The 17475-nt window shown below is 42.4% G+C and overlaps 1 protein-coding gene across 2 annotated transcripts in view; it reads right to left on the bottom strand.

Moving 5' to 3' along the window:
* The window catches only part of NAMPT (nicotinamide phosphoribosyltransferase), a 32191-nt gene extending 15591 nt beyond the window's left edge, over positions 1 to 16600 (bottom strand). The window contains exons 1-5 of one of the 2 annotated variants that reach the window (XM_082308694.1): positions 16453 to 16600; positions 12222 to 12257; positions 4557 to 4713; positions 3150 to 3253; positions 225 to 353 (exon numbers count right to left, since the gene is read on the bottom strand). In XM_082308694.1, the coding sequence (XP_082164820.1) occupies positions 225 to 353; positions 3150 to 3253; positions 4557 to 4713; positions 12222 to 12257; positions 16453 to 16512 (486 nt within the window). In that variant the 5' untranslated portion in view covers positions 16513 to 16600. The remainder of the gene's footprint in view (positions 1 to 224; positions 354 to 3149; positions 3254 to 4556; positions 4714 to 12221; positions 12258 to 16452) is intronic. The other variant, XM_082308695.1, reaches the window with a different exon arrangement.
* Positions 16601 to 17475: the final 875 nt, after the last annotated feature.

Here is a 17475-nt window from a genome sequence, read left to right as displayed (position 1 = left end):
TTCCTTGTGGATAAGAATACTGTTGTGAATTGTAAAATTATTACAATCTCTTGCCAGGTAGGGGGAAAAGGTCTGTGTAAGAGCACTAAAAAAATAATCCAGGCTTACTTAAAGCAGAAAATGAAGGCTGCCAGAGAGTCCCCTTAAACAAATAAGGATTCAGCCTTTAATTTAAGTGCGTTAATATTTACTTAGAAAAAACATGTTAAATTTCCAAAACTGACCTCAATCCAATTTGTAAGCCAGTAGCACTCTGGATCTGTGTTTTCTACTGTGAAAAGAACATTTCCTCTGGGAATTACAGAGCCCTCAGGAACAGCCTTTATTTCTATAGGAAGATGGCCATCGTATTTCTGTGTAAGAAACAGTAATATTGTTAGACAACAGGAAAGATTAGGACCTACCTCTCTTATTTGACTGCAGTGGATAAAAGTCAGGCTATGAGTTTACTGATAAAGATTTCTTCTTCATTTCTTTCAACCCTAAAAATAATTTGGTTTGTTTGCACACCCACCAGCCCAAATAAATAAAAAATCCACATTTATCAAAAAAGGAGGAAAATCCTGTAATGTAAAAAATAGTCTCTGTATCAAACCAAATGATGGCTATCAGTTGTATTCCTTGTGCAAATTGAGTCAGGAAGGCTTAAATATTCTGTAAAAATACATAAGTTCTACCCACAGAACAAGAAATATTTGCTACTCAGTCTTCCTCAGTGCTTTCACATGAAGTAAGCTAAAAAACATTTAGCTATTATTTAGGCCTTCAAAAGAAATCTCTCGTTTTGCTTAGTATAGTTGTGTGCTTTGTTAATTTATTAGAGCAGGATCCATTTAATATCTATTTTAAAGTATATTTTATCATCTCTATTATTCACTAAACACAAAATCTAACCTTGAAGTGTCATTCTTTTGTCAAATTCAGTCTTTCATCCCGAAGGACTAAACATTGTGTGAAATACGCCTTTTGAAAAAGAGTCAGTTGCAAACAGCAACTCTAAAAGAGTAATTATAACTTTCTGAAAGAGGTCTGAAAGCTAAACTGATAAAGTGTTTTGTATACTAATATTTTTGACAAAAAGCTTCTCATGAGATATCCTTTAAAGGCAAGAAAAATTGCATCAATTCAGAGAAATTACACAGATTCACAAGTAGCATCAAAACATATTCTCCAGTGCCCAAAACACCTCAGAAGTTTCTTCTACACTAGAGTTTAAAAGTTTCTTCGAAAGTGTAATATGCTGAAGCAAATTGTATTCACATACCACACAGGGTTTAGCTGTCAGGCTTGGAGATGTCTGTTCTGGATTAACAAAGGACAACGAAGCCTCAAAATAATTTATTAATGATTCAATGAAGACAAAAGTATAGTTAATGATTCAATGAAGACAAAAGTATAGTTAAAGTGAAAAAACAAAACAGATTTCTAAGTTGCTATAGGTGTTGATTTCCACAAAAAAAAGCAATATGGTCATGCCATAGCACTATATTAGAGCCCTTTTCAAAATTTTTAGGTAGGATCAACTTACACAATTCAGGGCTTACATCTCTATCACTCATCAATTCCTGCCGACTTCCAGCCTTTACACTACCCCCTCGTTCTCCAGGCAGTCCATTCCTCTCTTCCAGCCCTTCATCCTATCAGTATTTACTCATTCATTTACTCTTGGTACAAATTCATGTGTGTACATTTCAAATTCATTTTGGCACTTCACTCATACAGCCATTGCTCCCTCCACTTTACCTAACTCTATACATCAGGTAACAGAGCCAGAAGGCAAACAGTGGTAGGTATCTGAATATATACAGGAATTCAGTGAGCAGAAGCAGGGTCTCTGTGTGCATGTAAGGGCATACAAAGACCCAAAGGGTACATATACTTCCAGTTTGAGAGCCATCAGCATCTAAGATCAAGAAGTGGAAACATATTTGTTTATATACATGCACAATTTTAACAAGAAAATCTGACAAAGGAATAAACAATGCATACATGGGGTATGCAGGAAGGCTTCTTTTGACTAAACCAAAAGTTGAACATAACTAGTTAAACCACGTTAAAACTCAGTGTGGACATGCATGCAGCATTAAGAGTGTATTAATTCAGTTTTGCCAAAGAGGGATCAAGATTACTTTAAATACAGATGAGAGCAGTTCACAATGTATAATGTAGCTTAAACACAAATATGGATTGAATTCACATCTGCAGTTATTTCAAATGGATGCAAGTCCTCTACAAACCTCTCTGTCGGAAAACAGTAGTTTTATTGACCTTGCTGCCCTTTGCAACATTTAGTTGAAATTCACTTTTCTCTTGCACACCTTATGGTCCACCCTGGTTGCAAGATGACATCAACAGACAGATGCCACCACAGAATATATACAGTCAGGGTATCCAGGGAAAAATAAATGCAAAGAATTAAGAACTGTGTTTTCAAATGCCAAAAATATCCATTCACTAGAATCCACAATAAAACTTAGCATTTAATTAATCTGCAGACATTAGAACAGCTCTGATGAATGCTATTAGTCTGAATCCGCTGCTTTTACAGAGAAGAGATGTTTGCAATTACTGGAAGACTGACACCTTTTTAAACAAAAGGGAAAGAGGATAACTGTGGAAAGACTTAATTTGGAAGGATTTGTGTGTCAGAAGTGCTCAAGCCTTGTATTTCATAATAAAGGTCAACTTAAGTATTTCTGAAATATTTAGGAAACAATTGAACAAAACACGTATTTTCTGGAACTATTTACACACGCAAGAAGTTGTAATGCTTTCTGCATGAGAATAAAAATGGTTATGATTAGTTACAGAAAGCAATGTAAATGATGCAAGCAACCACTAAGCACTATATTACATATGGACACTTGCCAACAAGCCCCCACTTACACTAGCTGGCTGACGGCAGCCATAAATCCTTATTACCTGCAAAGCCGTATTTGGCATCTGAAAAGATGAAAATTACTTTTCTCTAAGGAATTACAATTATATGATTATTCTTTGACAGCTGCTACTCCCTGTACACTAAACATAAAAAGCTACATTTATCCAGTCTTTACTATTGTGGTTAAAAGAAGATACTGCTGTATTTATTCTACAGTTGATTCATAAATCCTTCATGATGATCTCACACTATTTTCATAAAGTTTTACCTCCAGAATATAGTTCCATCCCTTTTCGTTGAAGACATCGTCTTGAAAATGCTCCCTATATACTTCTTTGGCTTCCTTGATTTTCTCTTTGGTCACCACTTTACCTGTGGTTTCAGAAACAGATGAAAGCTTAGACACTTAGGATACTCATCAATTTATAAAATAAAAAACAAAAAGGTTCAGACACAGAGAAGTCACTTTGCCTCCAACAAAGACATGGAGAACATGTCAAATACAGTATACTAGCTATGTTAAAACCAAATTTTACTTTGATTTATTATATAGATTAGGATGCTCAAGAAACCAACAGGATAAAATACACTTGTGGTTTGCAGGTGACCCAGGAACAATTTGAGATTATTACTCTTTTATGGCGGTCAAAAACCTGTCAAGAGTTTTAGTAGCAGTGCTTTTCCCAGAGGAATGCGATGATTGTGCAAGTCGGCACATGCAACAAGACATAACCAGACTAGCACAAAGGTGAAGCTACGCTGCTCCAGGGAGAATCCTCATGGAGAGGCCTTACAACCAGTCTTTGACTGACCACCTTGTGATAGGAACTGACTGTCTAACCACATTATTTGGATAAGCATTGCTACTGCTGTAGGACCAATCATCTACTGGTAACGTTAGCAAACAATCCTCAGATTGCTAAAGAGAAAAGAAACAAGATTATCAAGTGTTTTGATTATAGTGGAATTCTAATCTTTGGTGGAATTGGCAGAGATATTTATGGATTCTGGATCAAGACAAAGATATGTAAGCCATATGACTAAAGTTTTCCTTTAAAGCTTGGCAGAAGGCAACTTGCATTCAGGTCAGAACAGGTGGTATTTGCCCATAATGCAAAAAAGCAAACAAAATCTTAAATGGCACCAAGGAATTTTCAGGTGTTCATCTTAAAATTGTCAATACTGAAAACACTTTCACACATAGCTGCCATATTCAATGATCTAAGCTGAGTGGCAACCAAAATTGAAGGGAAATTGAAACCATTATTAGTTTACGCAGTAAATAAACCAGCAAACACAGACTAAAGTTTATGTTAAAAATGCAAAATGTGTTTTCCCTTGAATCTTCTGTCTTCTTGTGATTCTATGCACAGTCTTGCTCTATTTTCATTCATTTCAATTTAGCCCACTGAAGTTGGGATATGAATACCTCTTCATTTTTAATAAACGTTGGCATAAATAAACATAGTAGAGAGGTGTCTGAATTAAGAAGTCAATACCATTTTATAAGGGTGGACATCTCATTTTCAGAATCACATAAATAAGATCTTATGCATGTCACTACCTACACTGTACCAAGATAACCTGGAATTGTTTCAGCTATAAGACTCCAGGCTTGAGAAAAATTAAGATATTTATTTACAGGTGAAGTTTTACTGGAATTTGAGACAGTTACCTTTTAAGTATTTATTCAGAATGTACTGCAAACCGTAAAAAACAGTTTCTTCATATTTCACTTTCCTTAATTTGGAATTTTCAGTCTTCTTTTCACGACATTCAAAGTAGGAATATACTTTGCTTGTATTAGGTGGATATTGCTTGTAGTGTGTAACCTACATTAAGAAAAACTTCAGTAAGAACTCAAAGCATCACTACAAAGCACAAGAGAAATCATATTTGTACGTTAAAGCTTAGAGTAACTACCAATTCTTCTGAACTATTATTATTTATCCATTCATATTCTACGCAGTAAGTATTTAGCGGATTTCTCCTATTTTAGCCACCTTCAAATTTCAGTTAAAAAATCTGAATTCCCTATCTTATTCTTTGTCTCTGTGTCGAGCCTTTTCCCCTAGAGTCATCTTCACGATCAGCTCTTCCACTCCCCTGATGATTTTGCTTTGATTAACTGGGAAAAACGCTGGCTAGGATTTTAGGAGCAGCACTGAGCACCAACATGCCGGGTCAGTTTTCACTCTGCCGCACTTCGGCCAAGGCTAATAGCTACAAGAAGCACAAAGTTGCCTGCCACTACCAAAGCAGAGGTACCTGCTTGTATTTGACTGGAGTTTTGAAGGCTGTAATCACGTAGTTCAAATAAAAGCCATCCAGACTCAGGAAGGCATTGACAGTGGCCTTTACCCAAGAGTCTCATTCACCACGATCAGGGTGGGTTTCTCAAGCCCTGGTTACATCAAAGCCAGCTTACAAACCTGTTACTGTCAGTAATGCTGTTAAAAATCTACTTGAGGTTTGTACCTCCCCGTAACGTTTGCTAGATGGACTTTCTTCCAATCTTCGAAAAAGTTCACGTTCAGCATAAAGAAAGCATGAAAAGTCACAGCCTGTAAGCACGTCTTGCATGGTAACTGGTCATATGAACATACAATGTTATGCTGCATTCAACCATAACAGCTTTTTTAGCTACTGATAGTAAATCTACCCAGAAATTTACTTTAAGTAATGTATCATTTGAAACAAGTACACTCTAAACATTTCTAAACATTAGCAACTTAAACCTGCAAAGTTTTATCTCCTAACGTATAAAAAGCAAACTCCATGCAAAATCTGTAATTCCGTATTAAACAAAGGATACACAATGACATAAATTTCATACTATCAATGTTTAAATTACAAGATACATAAATCAGCTTAAGGCATTCCCAAAGGTGAAGATATCAAAAGTTTTCTTAAATTATGAAGAAAAGTCTGTGAACAAGTCTATACATTCCATAAGAGAAAACTTCCTACAGCCAAGTAAAGCACCATCATACATCAGAACAAAACTCAAAAGGGTGTGAAAGACATGTCTGAATTTTTCTCAAACCCCAGTTTTATAGGTTAGAGCATGAGTTCATTATAAGCTTCTTGCTGTTCCTTCTTATTCCAAATCACCTTAACAATTTTTGTATCTAATATCACAAGGAATTGGGAAAAGGATAGTTTTACCACTTCTTCCTTATTGTCCTGTTTTTTTAAACATACCCCTGACACTTTCAAAATAAAATATTTGAAGGTTTCCATTACCTGTATTGCTAAAACTGTACATTAAAGGATTTTAAAAACACAGTTTTCTTTTTCCTCTCAAATGCCATTTATATGTAGTATTTCACCAAGTTTGGACAATGAACTAGACCACTCAACTGAACTTTTCGGTTCTCCTATACCAGCACAATGCTGTTATGGTTGTGTTTCCAATGCTGCAAGGAAACAGTCAAATAATGAAAAGGTCAATTTTCAGATCTTTCCATTATCTTTACTTGTATGAAGTTTTCAAGGCCAATCAAATAAAACCCAAGCTTGTCATTGCAAGTTTTCTGCCTTTACTTCAAACAAAGCAATGCAACACAGGCATTTAATGGAGCACAAACCTGTTCTGTTCCAATTCCACAGCCACTCAAAAGCAGAATGCTTAAGAGCAATACTAGACCCGAAGACAAAACATTTAGTTCTAGCTATCAATAAATGTCTCACTACACAGATTATAACATGTTCTTCCCTAGTTCTACACAGAACTTCCAAAAAAGTAAATCACGCTGCCAGCTCACAGAAAACTGTCTTCAGGATATCATCATGTTTAAAGGAAAAAAAAATCCCAAACAAAACGAAACACACACACCCCCCAGCCCTTACTGTGGAGCAGTCAAAAATATGTTCTGTTTGACATGCATTTCTAACTAATGGGAATATGAACACATACATACACAACCCCCTTAAAAAAACTTGTACTAAATGGACTCTGAAAAAAAGAGCATGTAAGAAATCACTAGAAGGTTCGTTCACTCTAAGGCACAGAGAGTAGAAACTCCTTGCTTCGCGCTGTTGCCACTGAAGTAAGTTACAGCAACCGTATGGAAAATTTTGCTCTTTTTTATGCCTGGGACTGGACTTTAAGTTGGTGCTTCTTTACAATTTGATTGTATCACTGGGGAACTCTGTTTAACCTTATTTCCTTTCTTCATCCTATTGGCATGCTACAGCTTCATGATTTCAGAGTAAACGCTCAACACAGAGCCCACCAGCTTCAAGTATACGTAGCAGACATCCCAGGAACGATTCCCCAGACCAGTACCTGAACTCCTTGTGACAAACTCTAGAGCATACCAATGTAACATTGCTGTTCTCACCACAACGGAGCACGCAAAACAAAGAAAACTACATCTGTGTGAGACTGCCTACTCAGGTTTCTTTAAAAAAGTTTAATTATCCAGCTTACTAACTATGGGCAGGTTGCTGAAGCCAACACCTACATTACAATGAAAATTTGTGTGATCTTTAGCTACCATCTTTAAAAAAAAAATTTACTTTTGCAGTTCAAAGACGCTTCCTCCAGCTAAATGCTTCTCTCTATCAAATGGGTTGCAGACCCAAATTAGTTTAAGGTGTCCAGTGCACACATTGAGTTGGAGCCACCTTTTCCTATTGCATTTAAAGACAGGTTTTTTTAGAGACCTCCTGTTCTAGCTCTGCTTTGAAGCATGATCACAAAACACGGTGCTCTGGCTGCAAATCAGAACACGAGGGCTGAAATCAGGCTGGAATGCTAACAGCAAGATTTATCCTTCATGTAGCATACCTGGGGAAACAGCTCCTCCAGACTACCTTGCTGGCAGTTTCAACCTAAAAAAAACCCCACTCAAGTTCCTCAAACATTAAATCACAGGTTTAGCCAATTTTTCTGACATTAGATTAGATCTTAACCTGAAAAATATATACTGGCTTGTGTCCAGAAAATAGTTATTTCTGGGGATTCAAACCTAAATAAAAATTTTGGGTATGATAGAAATGTCATTTTATCCATTAAATTGCTTCAAGTATTTGAAAGAGATTTAATTTTAATTTTACAACAGTTATATGTGTAAGATTCAATTATATTCTTCACACATTAGAATCTATTTAAACAGTGAAAAATACACATCCTTGGCAATTAAGATATTTACATCTAAGCAGACTTTACATCTGTAATTTTAAATAACTCGTGCTTCTTTTGACATTCCACAACATTATTAGTTTTACCTATAAAGCTGAAACACCCTTTGGGTGTCTGCAAGGCTTCTCACAGACTACTCAGTATTTAAGGACACAATCACAACCTTAAGAGTGCCACACCTTCCAAGCACTGCTTACTCCAGGCATGCTGCATGGGTATGTGAGAAGTGAAGCAGAAGACCTACATGCCCTCTTCACTTATCTGGCCATCTGTTTTGCTTCCAAGCTCTCAGGCAGGACACCATACCTAGCAGGAGCATATTAATACCCATCCATCATAGCAATGATGGTCAGGAGGTTTGGCATGTAGTGAAATGCCTGGTGGTAAAAAACAGTCTGAAAAAGGATCAAACTCTAGGGAGCAGGAACAGTTCAGAGAAGATGCAAAGAATGCCACTGAAAACAAACCAACCAACCAACCAACAACAACAAAAAAACCCCCAACACTACAAGGCACTTGGACAATGAAAACTATGCTTCAAAAAACGCCTGAACTTTCCATGAAGTTTTGCATCTTTCTGTATTCTGAAGAGGAGCAGAAAAAACCACCAGTGACAATGTACAATATTTGAAATGTATTTTATGTGACTTGTAGATCAGGACAGTATGCTAAATCTATGCTTTCAGTTAGGGGATGACAGAAGCAGGACTTGTACAGATGGGCTCTTGGTAAGTAGGAGTGGCTATGAAGTCAATAGGAAACCCCTTCTCTACAGAAAAAAACCAAACCAAACAAAAGCCTTTACTGGGATTGAGAGACCCTTACAAGAAAACAAAACTCCAAAATACCTTCAAAGGCCTTTTGATATTTAGTTCAAAGGCTGTCGTTTAGGTTTTGTCTACAAAAAGTATGACAAACAGCCTTGGAACAACCACCTACAACAAGGTTATGTACTATCACTGAAATAGAGCACTTTTATTCCAGTTGTGAGAGCTCCTTATTAAATTTAATCCAAATAAAGGTATATTCTGAACAAAGAATACCTGCACAAGGACTATATCTACTTAACTAATCAAGTCAGCCATTTGAGAAAAGCCATGAAGCACAAATTACATTTAGATCAGACATCCAAAAAACTACCCCAAACTTCAAGAGTTATATTTTAAGAAAAAGGGCTTAACAAGTATCCATCACAAAACAGGGATGACTGAGGTAAAGGCTGCATTTTTATAGGCTAGACAAGAAAACCTCTGGCACAAAAGCCAAATAATCTTATAATCTACAAGCTTTGTTGGACAAGCGATTGCAATTAAATGACTTTAAAAGGTTATTTACGTCTATATAACTCAAGCATTTGAAAACATGAGAAAACCAAGTCTGACATGAGTAGAGAAGTCAGGTGTGGCCAAATTCTCCATCAGTGGTTTATTCCTGGTGCTCACCTAGGTCAGATGGGTGTTAACATGAGCCTTCAGAAAGATGCTTCTAAGCCCTGCCTACAGTGAAGAAAAAACCCCAAATATCTAGCCAGCGGGGTCTTGCCCGTACCGTAAGTCTACAAGTGGTAAGACGATACCAGTTCATCTAAGATGGTATTTGAACTTTCTGGAGTTCTTTTGAAAAAATCTTTAGTGCAAATCTTCTGGAGAAGAGGAGGCTGAGGGGAGACCTTATCACTCTCTACAACTACCTGAAAGCAGGTTATAGCCAGGTGGGGGTCGATCTCTTCTCCCAAGTAACAAGCGATAGGATGAGAGGAAACGGCCTCAAGCTGCGCCAGGGCAAGTTTAGGTTAGATATTAGGAAAAACTTCTTCACCAAAAGGGTAGTCAGGCATTGGAACAGGCTGCCCAGGGAAGTGGTCGAGTCCCCATCCCTGGAGGTATTTAAAAGAAGGGTAGACGTGGTGCTCGAGGACATGGTTTAGTGGTGGACTTGGCAGTGATAGGTTAACGGTTGGACTCGATGATCTTAAGGGTCTTTTCCAACCTTAATGATTCTGTGATTCTAAATGGGTACAGAACGACCCAGCTACTGAACCCATGGCACTGTACAGGCACAAACATGAAGAATCAGAGGGACAGGTGGAAGATAAGCCAGAAGAAGCACGGCCCTGGAAGCTAGTAGCTGGTCCACTCAGCTAGGGCACTTCAGCTTTGCAGCAAGTAATTAGGGCCAAAGGCATGGGTTGGCAACTGTACTGCAAGCCTTGTGTGCACACTGAAGTGGGCTATATCCTTTCCAGTGTATGTGACAATTGACCATAGCCTGGTTTACGTGACAAGTGAAAACGAGAGCTACAGTTGTGAGGTGCTGTGTCAAAATGGCTTGTTGATGCTGGAAGAGATATTTGGGGGATTCTCACCCCCATATACAACTTACTGAGTTAGATGATTTTACTGCAGTGGTGCTTCTGGCATTTACACTGGGGCGCCTTCTGCAAAGCACCTCTAAGATCCCCATTAGTTATGGTATTACATATTATTTGAAAACACTGTGGAAAGAGGCCATGATTTGAAAGACTGCTTCACCTAAACCTTTATGAGGTTTAGCCAATGGAGCGGTTAAAAGCAAAGGTTGCAAATAACCTAGGTGGAAAACAACATTGTTAACAACAATGAAGAGATGAACCAGTACTTGGGAACAAAGTGAATGCTTTTTCAGATACAGCTCACTCGGATGACACATAACGAACAGAAGTTGTAAGGTAGTGCTGACCCCCTTCAGGAAAAAAAAAAAAAAAAAAAAACAAAACCAAAAAACCACAACTGTGACTAGCTGTTATATTCAACAAGGATGCTTTTGTAGATTTCAAAGCAATCACAAAAGGAATGCATATCACAAACAAAAGTAGAAATGAAAACCAAACCCAAAGTGAGTGTAGTTAAATGATAAGCTTATTTGAACAAAAGAGGAAACCTCCAAAGAATCAATCTTTAATAACGCAACAAAAAGGGCATCCAACAATAGCAAGTAAAGTGCAAGACACTTGGAGTTTAAAAAAAAAAAACAAAACCAAAAAACAAAAAAAAACCCCAACGAAGAGTCAAGTAGAATCTTACTATTTTCGTTATACATGAGCTTCAAACTACCATAGCAAAGTAGCCTTAGAGAGACTCCAGACCCCTTACTAAAAAATGCATAAGTGAAGCAAATGCAGATTAAGATAATAAGAACTAAAGTGAGAATATTGAGAGATATCTGCTCTTATGAGATGAGAAGGATAAGATAATACAGGTTATGACTGAAGGTTGATCTTGTACCACTTTTAATGTCTCCATATTCGAGTTCACACATCATCTCTTACGTGTATTGAAAAATAAGAGGACCAGAGGTGAGCAAAAAAAAGTTAAGAGATCAGTCAGTACTAAGAAAACCACGGAGAACACGTGCAAGCAACTGAATCCCTATGGAAGCTGCACATTATCAGCAGAGATGCTCTAAGTGACCACGTCCACATTCATTTAAAAAACAAGGTCAAGTATAAGCACTAGAACTGAAGGTATTCTAAATTGCTCAGAGAAAATCCAGTGTTTAAAAAAGGTAACTCTTTACAGCAGATTTCTTTACCACTAAAAATTTCCGTGTGTTTTGCATCCAAGATTATCATAAAAAAAAATGACAAAATGCCTTATGTTTACTGTTTACACACTTGGGAGTAGTCAGCTGTACTACTTCGCATACTGCTACAAGTTTCCTGTTCCTTAATGAAAAAAGAAAAACATTTACCTTTTCAACAATGAAAGTTGCAATGATTCTGGATGGGGTTATTTTCCATTAATTTAAAAACTGGCTGAATTCTGTACAGTTGCAGTGTTCCTTTACAGTAATGATGACTCGGGGTTTGTAACAGGACCGTGTGACTGAAAATCAAAACTTGGAAGATAACGAACCTAGATAGAGCGAAGATTGCTTCTTACAAGGAATGCTGAGCCAGAAGTTTCCAATGCTTTTCCACTGACAGAATTACAGGAGGTAAGAGAACACATTCACACCCCCACCACAAGATTTTAATTAACAAAAATATATATATATACACACATATATGGGCTGCTGAAAAAAAATATTCTGCAGTCATTAAGTACTAGTATCAATATGCTAAAGAGTATTCGTGTCTCTTCCTTGCATACCTCTAGCCTTCTAAATAAAAAATATGCAGGCTGTCAGAGCCTGGAATAAACACACACTCACGTGAAGTGCTTCAGAAGTAAGTGCTCTCCTACATCCCTGCAGAGTAAAAGAAGTCATTTAAAGTGACAAATACTTAAAATTCAACATGTAAGACATACAGAGTTAAAACGTACTTTTTAGGCTTCCTTGAAGCGTCCAGAAAGAACTGAATTCTGAAACAGATCTCATTTACAGTCTAGATAGCAAGCCAGGTCCTCCTATGGGGTAATTGCATGGCAGCTCATTATAGCTATCAGCTTAATTACAAAACATTCCAAGCAACAGTAACACATTTCGTTGGTAAAAGCAAAATAAGCTATTATTACTTTAGCGAACAAGGTTTAGTCCTCATTTTGATAGCCTTTCCCCACTTGCAGCTCATGGTCCGTCCACCCCAGGCCTGGTATACACCAGTCACTGATGTCTTCCTACTGAACAACACGGCTCTGCTAAGCTGATCCTCCCAATACAGTTTCAGACTACGTACACCCTGGAAGATTTCTTGCCTGCGCAGAAATAAACAAACATGGGATAAACAGAGCACTGGGAATCGAAGAGAAAGAAAATGGAGAGGCGGGGTGTCAACAGCGTCAGATGAATGAGAAACTGAAGCGCACGGACCCGTTTGCTTGGGAAGCGCAACGAGTGAACGGAACCCTCACCGTCGCGGAGGGGCGAGACTGCAGGGACTTCTGAGTATAGACACAAGAGGAGGGCATCATGCAGCATGAACAGCAGGCTTCAAGGAGCCTGCTGATAGTCCCTCATTGCAGCTTTCTAGCAACAAGGATTTTGACATCAAATGCTTCCCTTTTTCAGTTAATACTGAGTCACTAGCAGAAAACTTTACTATTAAAAGTGCCATCGCTATACTGGACGTTCACAAAAAGAGGTTCCCCAGATAACATCACGTTGCTCAATCTCTTTAAAGTCTTATGATCCAAAGAATTAAAAAGACCGCTGTTATTTATCAGCAAGATGCAGACACACCATACTATACGCCCGCACCCAGATTCTGAGGGGATGGCATATAATACCCAGCACGCTGGAGGAATTGTCCTGTTGCGGGATTTGGAGAAGCTCAAGAATACGCAACAAAGTACACACGAAGAAAAAAAACCTAACTGATGTGAAAACACTTATCTTGTTATGGGGGTTAGAGAGAAACTGGACAATTTGAAGCCCTGCCTCAAAACCCTGGAGCACTTGTACAATTCAGTAAGCCCCAGTTCATAATGGAAGCTCAGTACTGGGTGCAGCGTGTAGCAAGTCTCTGAAATTCACCCATGGGGAACTACTCCTATCCAGAAACATCGAGTATACTAGAAATTAGTATGATATTCGGTTGTTTTCCAAAAACAGCTTTTAAGATTTTGAAACTGAATATTTGATAATCTTCTGTGACTTAAGAGGAAATGTCCTATGACGCACACACAGACACGAAAATAGTTGAGAGGAAGGGGAGGCTGGATTAACTGTCAACAGACAAATCTTTGTCTACCAAATTACTTTGTTTCTGAGTTTTTACAGGCACTAAACCAGTAACCAATTTTCTCTCCACCCCGAATTTCCAACTGTAGCAACAGAGAACTGGGACACTGGAGCTACCACTCAAACTAATGAGTTGTGACAGATATGACGCTGAGATACCAGAACTTTTTACTCATGGACAGCTGCCTAAGCTAGGGTTGTACTGTTCAGGACGGTCTGCACATTTTTTTTTTCCCGAGCTGTTTATTTCCACATGACTTTCGTCACCAACATTAATTTGTATGGATTGGCAATAGGATCCCCAAGTAAGCTTCTGAACTCATACATGTTTTCCATCAGAGTCTGAATGTTACATACAGTACTGCACACAAACAGATCCTACAATTGTGGATACAGCAGAAATATCTAAAAAAAAAAAAAAACCCAAACACACAGAAGAGCAATTCTCATTTTTGTTTTAATTGCTAGTAAGAGTGTTTGGTAACTCCCCTAAAAAGCTTGATGTTGCAAGCTACCAGATACTTTAGTGCAATTGTTACTGAAAGTGCTCTCACTAAGTGTGTTTCATTGATTAGGAAATGACAGTACCACCCAGGGAGAAGATAAGTGATGTTTGCTCCCGTTACCTAACAAGATAAAAGAAGCTACTTGTTTAAGCATTGTTCAAAGATGCTGGAGTTTCTAAGATTTGGAAAAAAGCATACAGGAAGAGAGATAAATTGAATAGTCCTAATAAAGCAAAGTAGACAATCTCAGCTGTTCTTAATATAATACAAAATGCTCCTAGCTGCCACAGAAAACTTCATCCAAATTCAGTTTTAAAGTGGAAAAAACCTCAGGCCTTTACTTGACCTCTTTAAGATTTGTACCACTCCTGGAACGTTACCAAATCATCATTCCTATGAAACAGCAAACAAAACAGAAGCAAACTGGTCATCTGTCATCCCAGCACCCCTCACTACCACTAATCCTAGAGCAGATCCAGTGAATTTAGGAAAACTAGTGCACAAATTAGATTTAAAATAGATACCGTTTAAACCCAGGCCTACAGTATTTGATGTGATTAGTCTCAGACATGGGGAAAAAAGCGGATCTTCCATATTTGAATAAGTTTGATAACAAACACTTAAACATAGTTCTTAAAGAGCACCATAGCTAGATTAAGCCCTTAATGAAAGCAGTTTTGTGAGCCCTCAACAGCAGTGTTAGGATACTCTGACTGAGCTGCTTTAAGATTTATCAGCACCTTCCAGTCTTCCAACACACCTTCCCAGAAAGAGCAACAATAAATGTTTTTAAATTTCTTTACAAAAAAGAGCGTCTTTATGTAACATCATATGATAATAACATCACATAGGAGCTGGGAAAGGTACAACAGCACAAGTCAGCAATCAGAGCACATACTGAGGTTTGTCCTTTGGTAGTTAGCCAGTAACAAGACCTGGCCATAACATCATATTTGCTTTTTTCAACTCTTCTATCTAGAAGTAGTCCCCGTCTCCCCCCAAACCCATTTGAGTGGTCAAATCTTTAAAAAGCTATAACACAATAAATGCTTTATAATGATAATCAGGATTGTTACTGTAGTTTTGTTTAGGGCACCAACCACCTCTTTGACATTGCAATGCAGCTCCTGAAGGAACAGAAGTTAGTTTTTCAGTCTAGGAGACGTAGGGCACATCTGTAGGAACCAGACTTGGGGAGTCACACGCCAGCTCTGCCTAGTGTCTAGAAACCGTATGCTTACATTAACGCCAGGCTGAGCAGAAGCGGGACTTGGGCCTGGGCATACTCACGTTGCGAGGCACCTCAAGAGCTTCTGGGTCGGAAATCAGCAGATCGGGGTGCGGACAGCGCGCCTGTACTCGGCCACTGCGCCTGTACTTGGCCATTGCTATCAAGCAACACTATTTTCAAGCAATTTCACGGGATGAAGGGAGGATTGTGAAGTGTGGTTCCCTACTCTGCACGAGCACCTCGCCCAGCAAATCTGACCCCGCAAGGACCAGAAACTAAGCAGAGGACTAGAAAAGACGTGTTTTGAGTCAGCCGGTTCCTCAGAGCGCTCTGCAACAGAACCAGATACAAAACTGCAACCGGCACCGTTTCGCCGCCCGAGCTGAGCGGAGCAGGAGAAACGAGACACGGAAAAAGCGAGCAACGGCTCTGCCGGCTCCCCGCCCTCCTGCCGAGGCAACATGTGCGCCCGCTCCCGTCCCCGGCGCGGGAGGGCGGGCGGGCGGGCGGGCAGCCCGGCGGCCGCCGCGGGCCAGAGGATGCTCGGCGGCGGCAGGCGGCCCCCGCCTCCGGCGTGCCCGCCATGGCCGCCCCCCGCGCCCTGCCCGCCCCGCTCCGCGCCCGCGGGACGGCGGCGCCCACCCCGCCCGCTTTCACTTTCCTTTCTCGCCCGGCCGCCGCCGGCGCCCCCCCGGCAGCGCGGCCCCGGGCACCCCGCGGCGGGGAGCGGGCTCGGCCGCCCCTCCGCGGCACGGGGGCTGAGGGGGGCAGCCCCCGCCAGGCCTCCGCGGCCCCCGCTCACGCCGCCCCGAGGCCGGGCACCCTCCCTCACGCCTCGGGGGGCGGGGGGACCTACCCGGCCCCGGCCAGGGGAAGGCAGCCGGTGGCGGCGGGGACGGCCCGGCTCGGCGCCCCGCGGACGTGAGCGGCCCGGCGCCAGGCCCGGCGGGTCCGGTGCGGCGGCGCCAGGGCGCCCGCAGAGGTGACCCCCTCCCGCCCTCCCTGTCGCCGCGCCCGCGCCCACCTTGTAGGAGTCGGTGGCGAGGAGGATGTTGAACTCGGCCCCCGCCGCAGCGCACTCCATGTCGCCGAGCCCGAGGAGGAGGCGCCGCCGCCAGCACGGGCAGGACTGGGCTGCGCCGCCGCCAGCGCTCGGTGCGGGGGGAGAGCGGAGAAAGGGGGGACGGGGACGGGGCGGGGACAAGGGGATTACGGCCGGGGGGCGGGGAGCTCGCGCGGCTCCCCGCGCCGCCGATTGGCTGCACGTCTCCGCCGCCGGAGGAGGTGCCGCGAGGTCACTGCGCGGCGGGGGCGGGGCCAGGGCGGCGGGCAGGCTCTGATTGGGCCCGCCGCCCGGTCGGCGGCTGTGACGCAACGGGAGGCGATGAAGAGCCCCGTGCAGCACGTTGTCTTTCATTGGATTCCGGGCGGAGGGCGGGAGGGGCGGGGCCGGCACGGTGACGTCACCGCGCGGCCGGTGCGCGCTCCCTCGCTATTGGCCGGCGGCGCGGCGGGCGGGATGCTCGGCAGAGCGGGCGACGCCTCCGGCGGCGGGAGGGGAGGGGGCAGCCGGGGTGGGGGGGGCTCTGGGAGCGGCGTGCGCCTGCGCGGGGGGGCCGGTTTCGATTCTCTGCGGCCACCGCCTGCGGGCGGCGGTTACGGGAAAAGGCGGGCGGCGGCCTCGGCCCCCGGGGCGCGGGGGGCTGGTCCGGGCCGGGCACAGCCCGAGGTGCCGTGCCCAGGGTCGATGCTCTGCCGGGAGCCGCCTCTCCGCTCCCTCCGGCTGTGGGGAGGCCGGCGGCCTGTGCCGCACCGGGCGGTGTCAGCCGGCGGCGTGGGCGGGGGAGGGAAGGTGCCGGCAGCCGCGCCGATAGCGAGCAACCGCTGAAGCGAGGGCAGGGCTGGCTGCGAGGGGCGGCTGCCCGGCGGGGCTGCAGCCCGGCCTCGCCTGCAGCCAGGCCTCGCCGGCCCCGCGGGGTGACGGGCCCGCTCCGGGCAGGCCTGGGCCCCTGCGAATGAGGTGGCTGGCGGGGCGAGTCCCCCAGGA

The sequence above is a fragment of the Platalea leucorodia genome (genome assembly GCF_965183815.1).
Source record: "Platalea leucorodia genome assembly, chromosome: 4".
NCBI classification, from domain to species: Eukaryota; Metazoa; Chordata; class Aves; order Pelecaniformes; family Threskiornithidae; genus Platalea; species Platalea leucorodia.
Note: the sequence above shows the minus strand (reverse complement) of the source record. Positions and strands in the feature narration are given on the sequence as shown.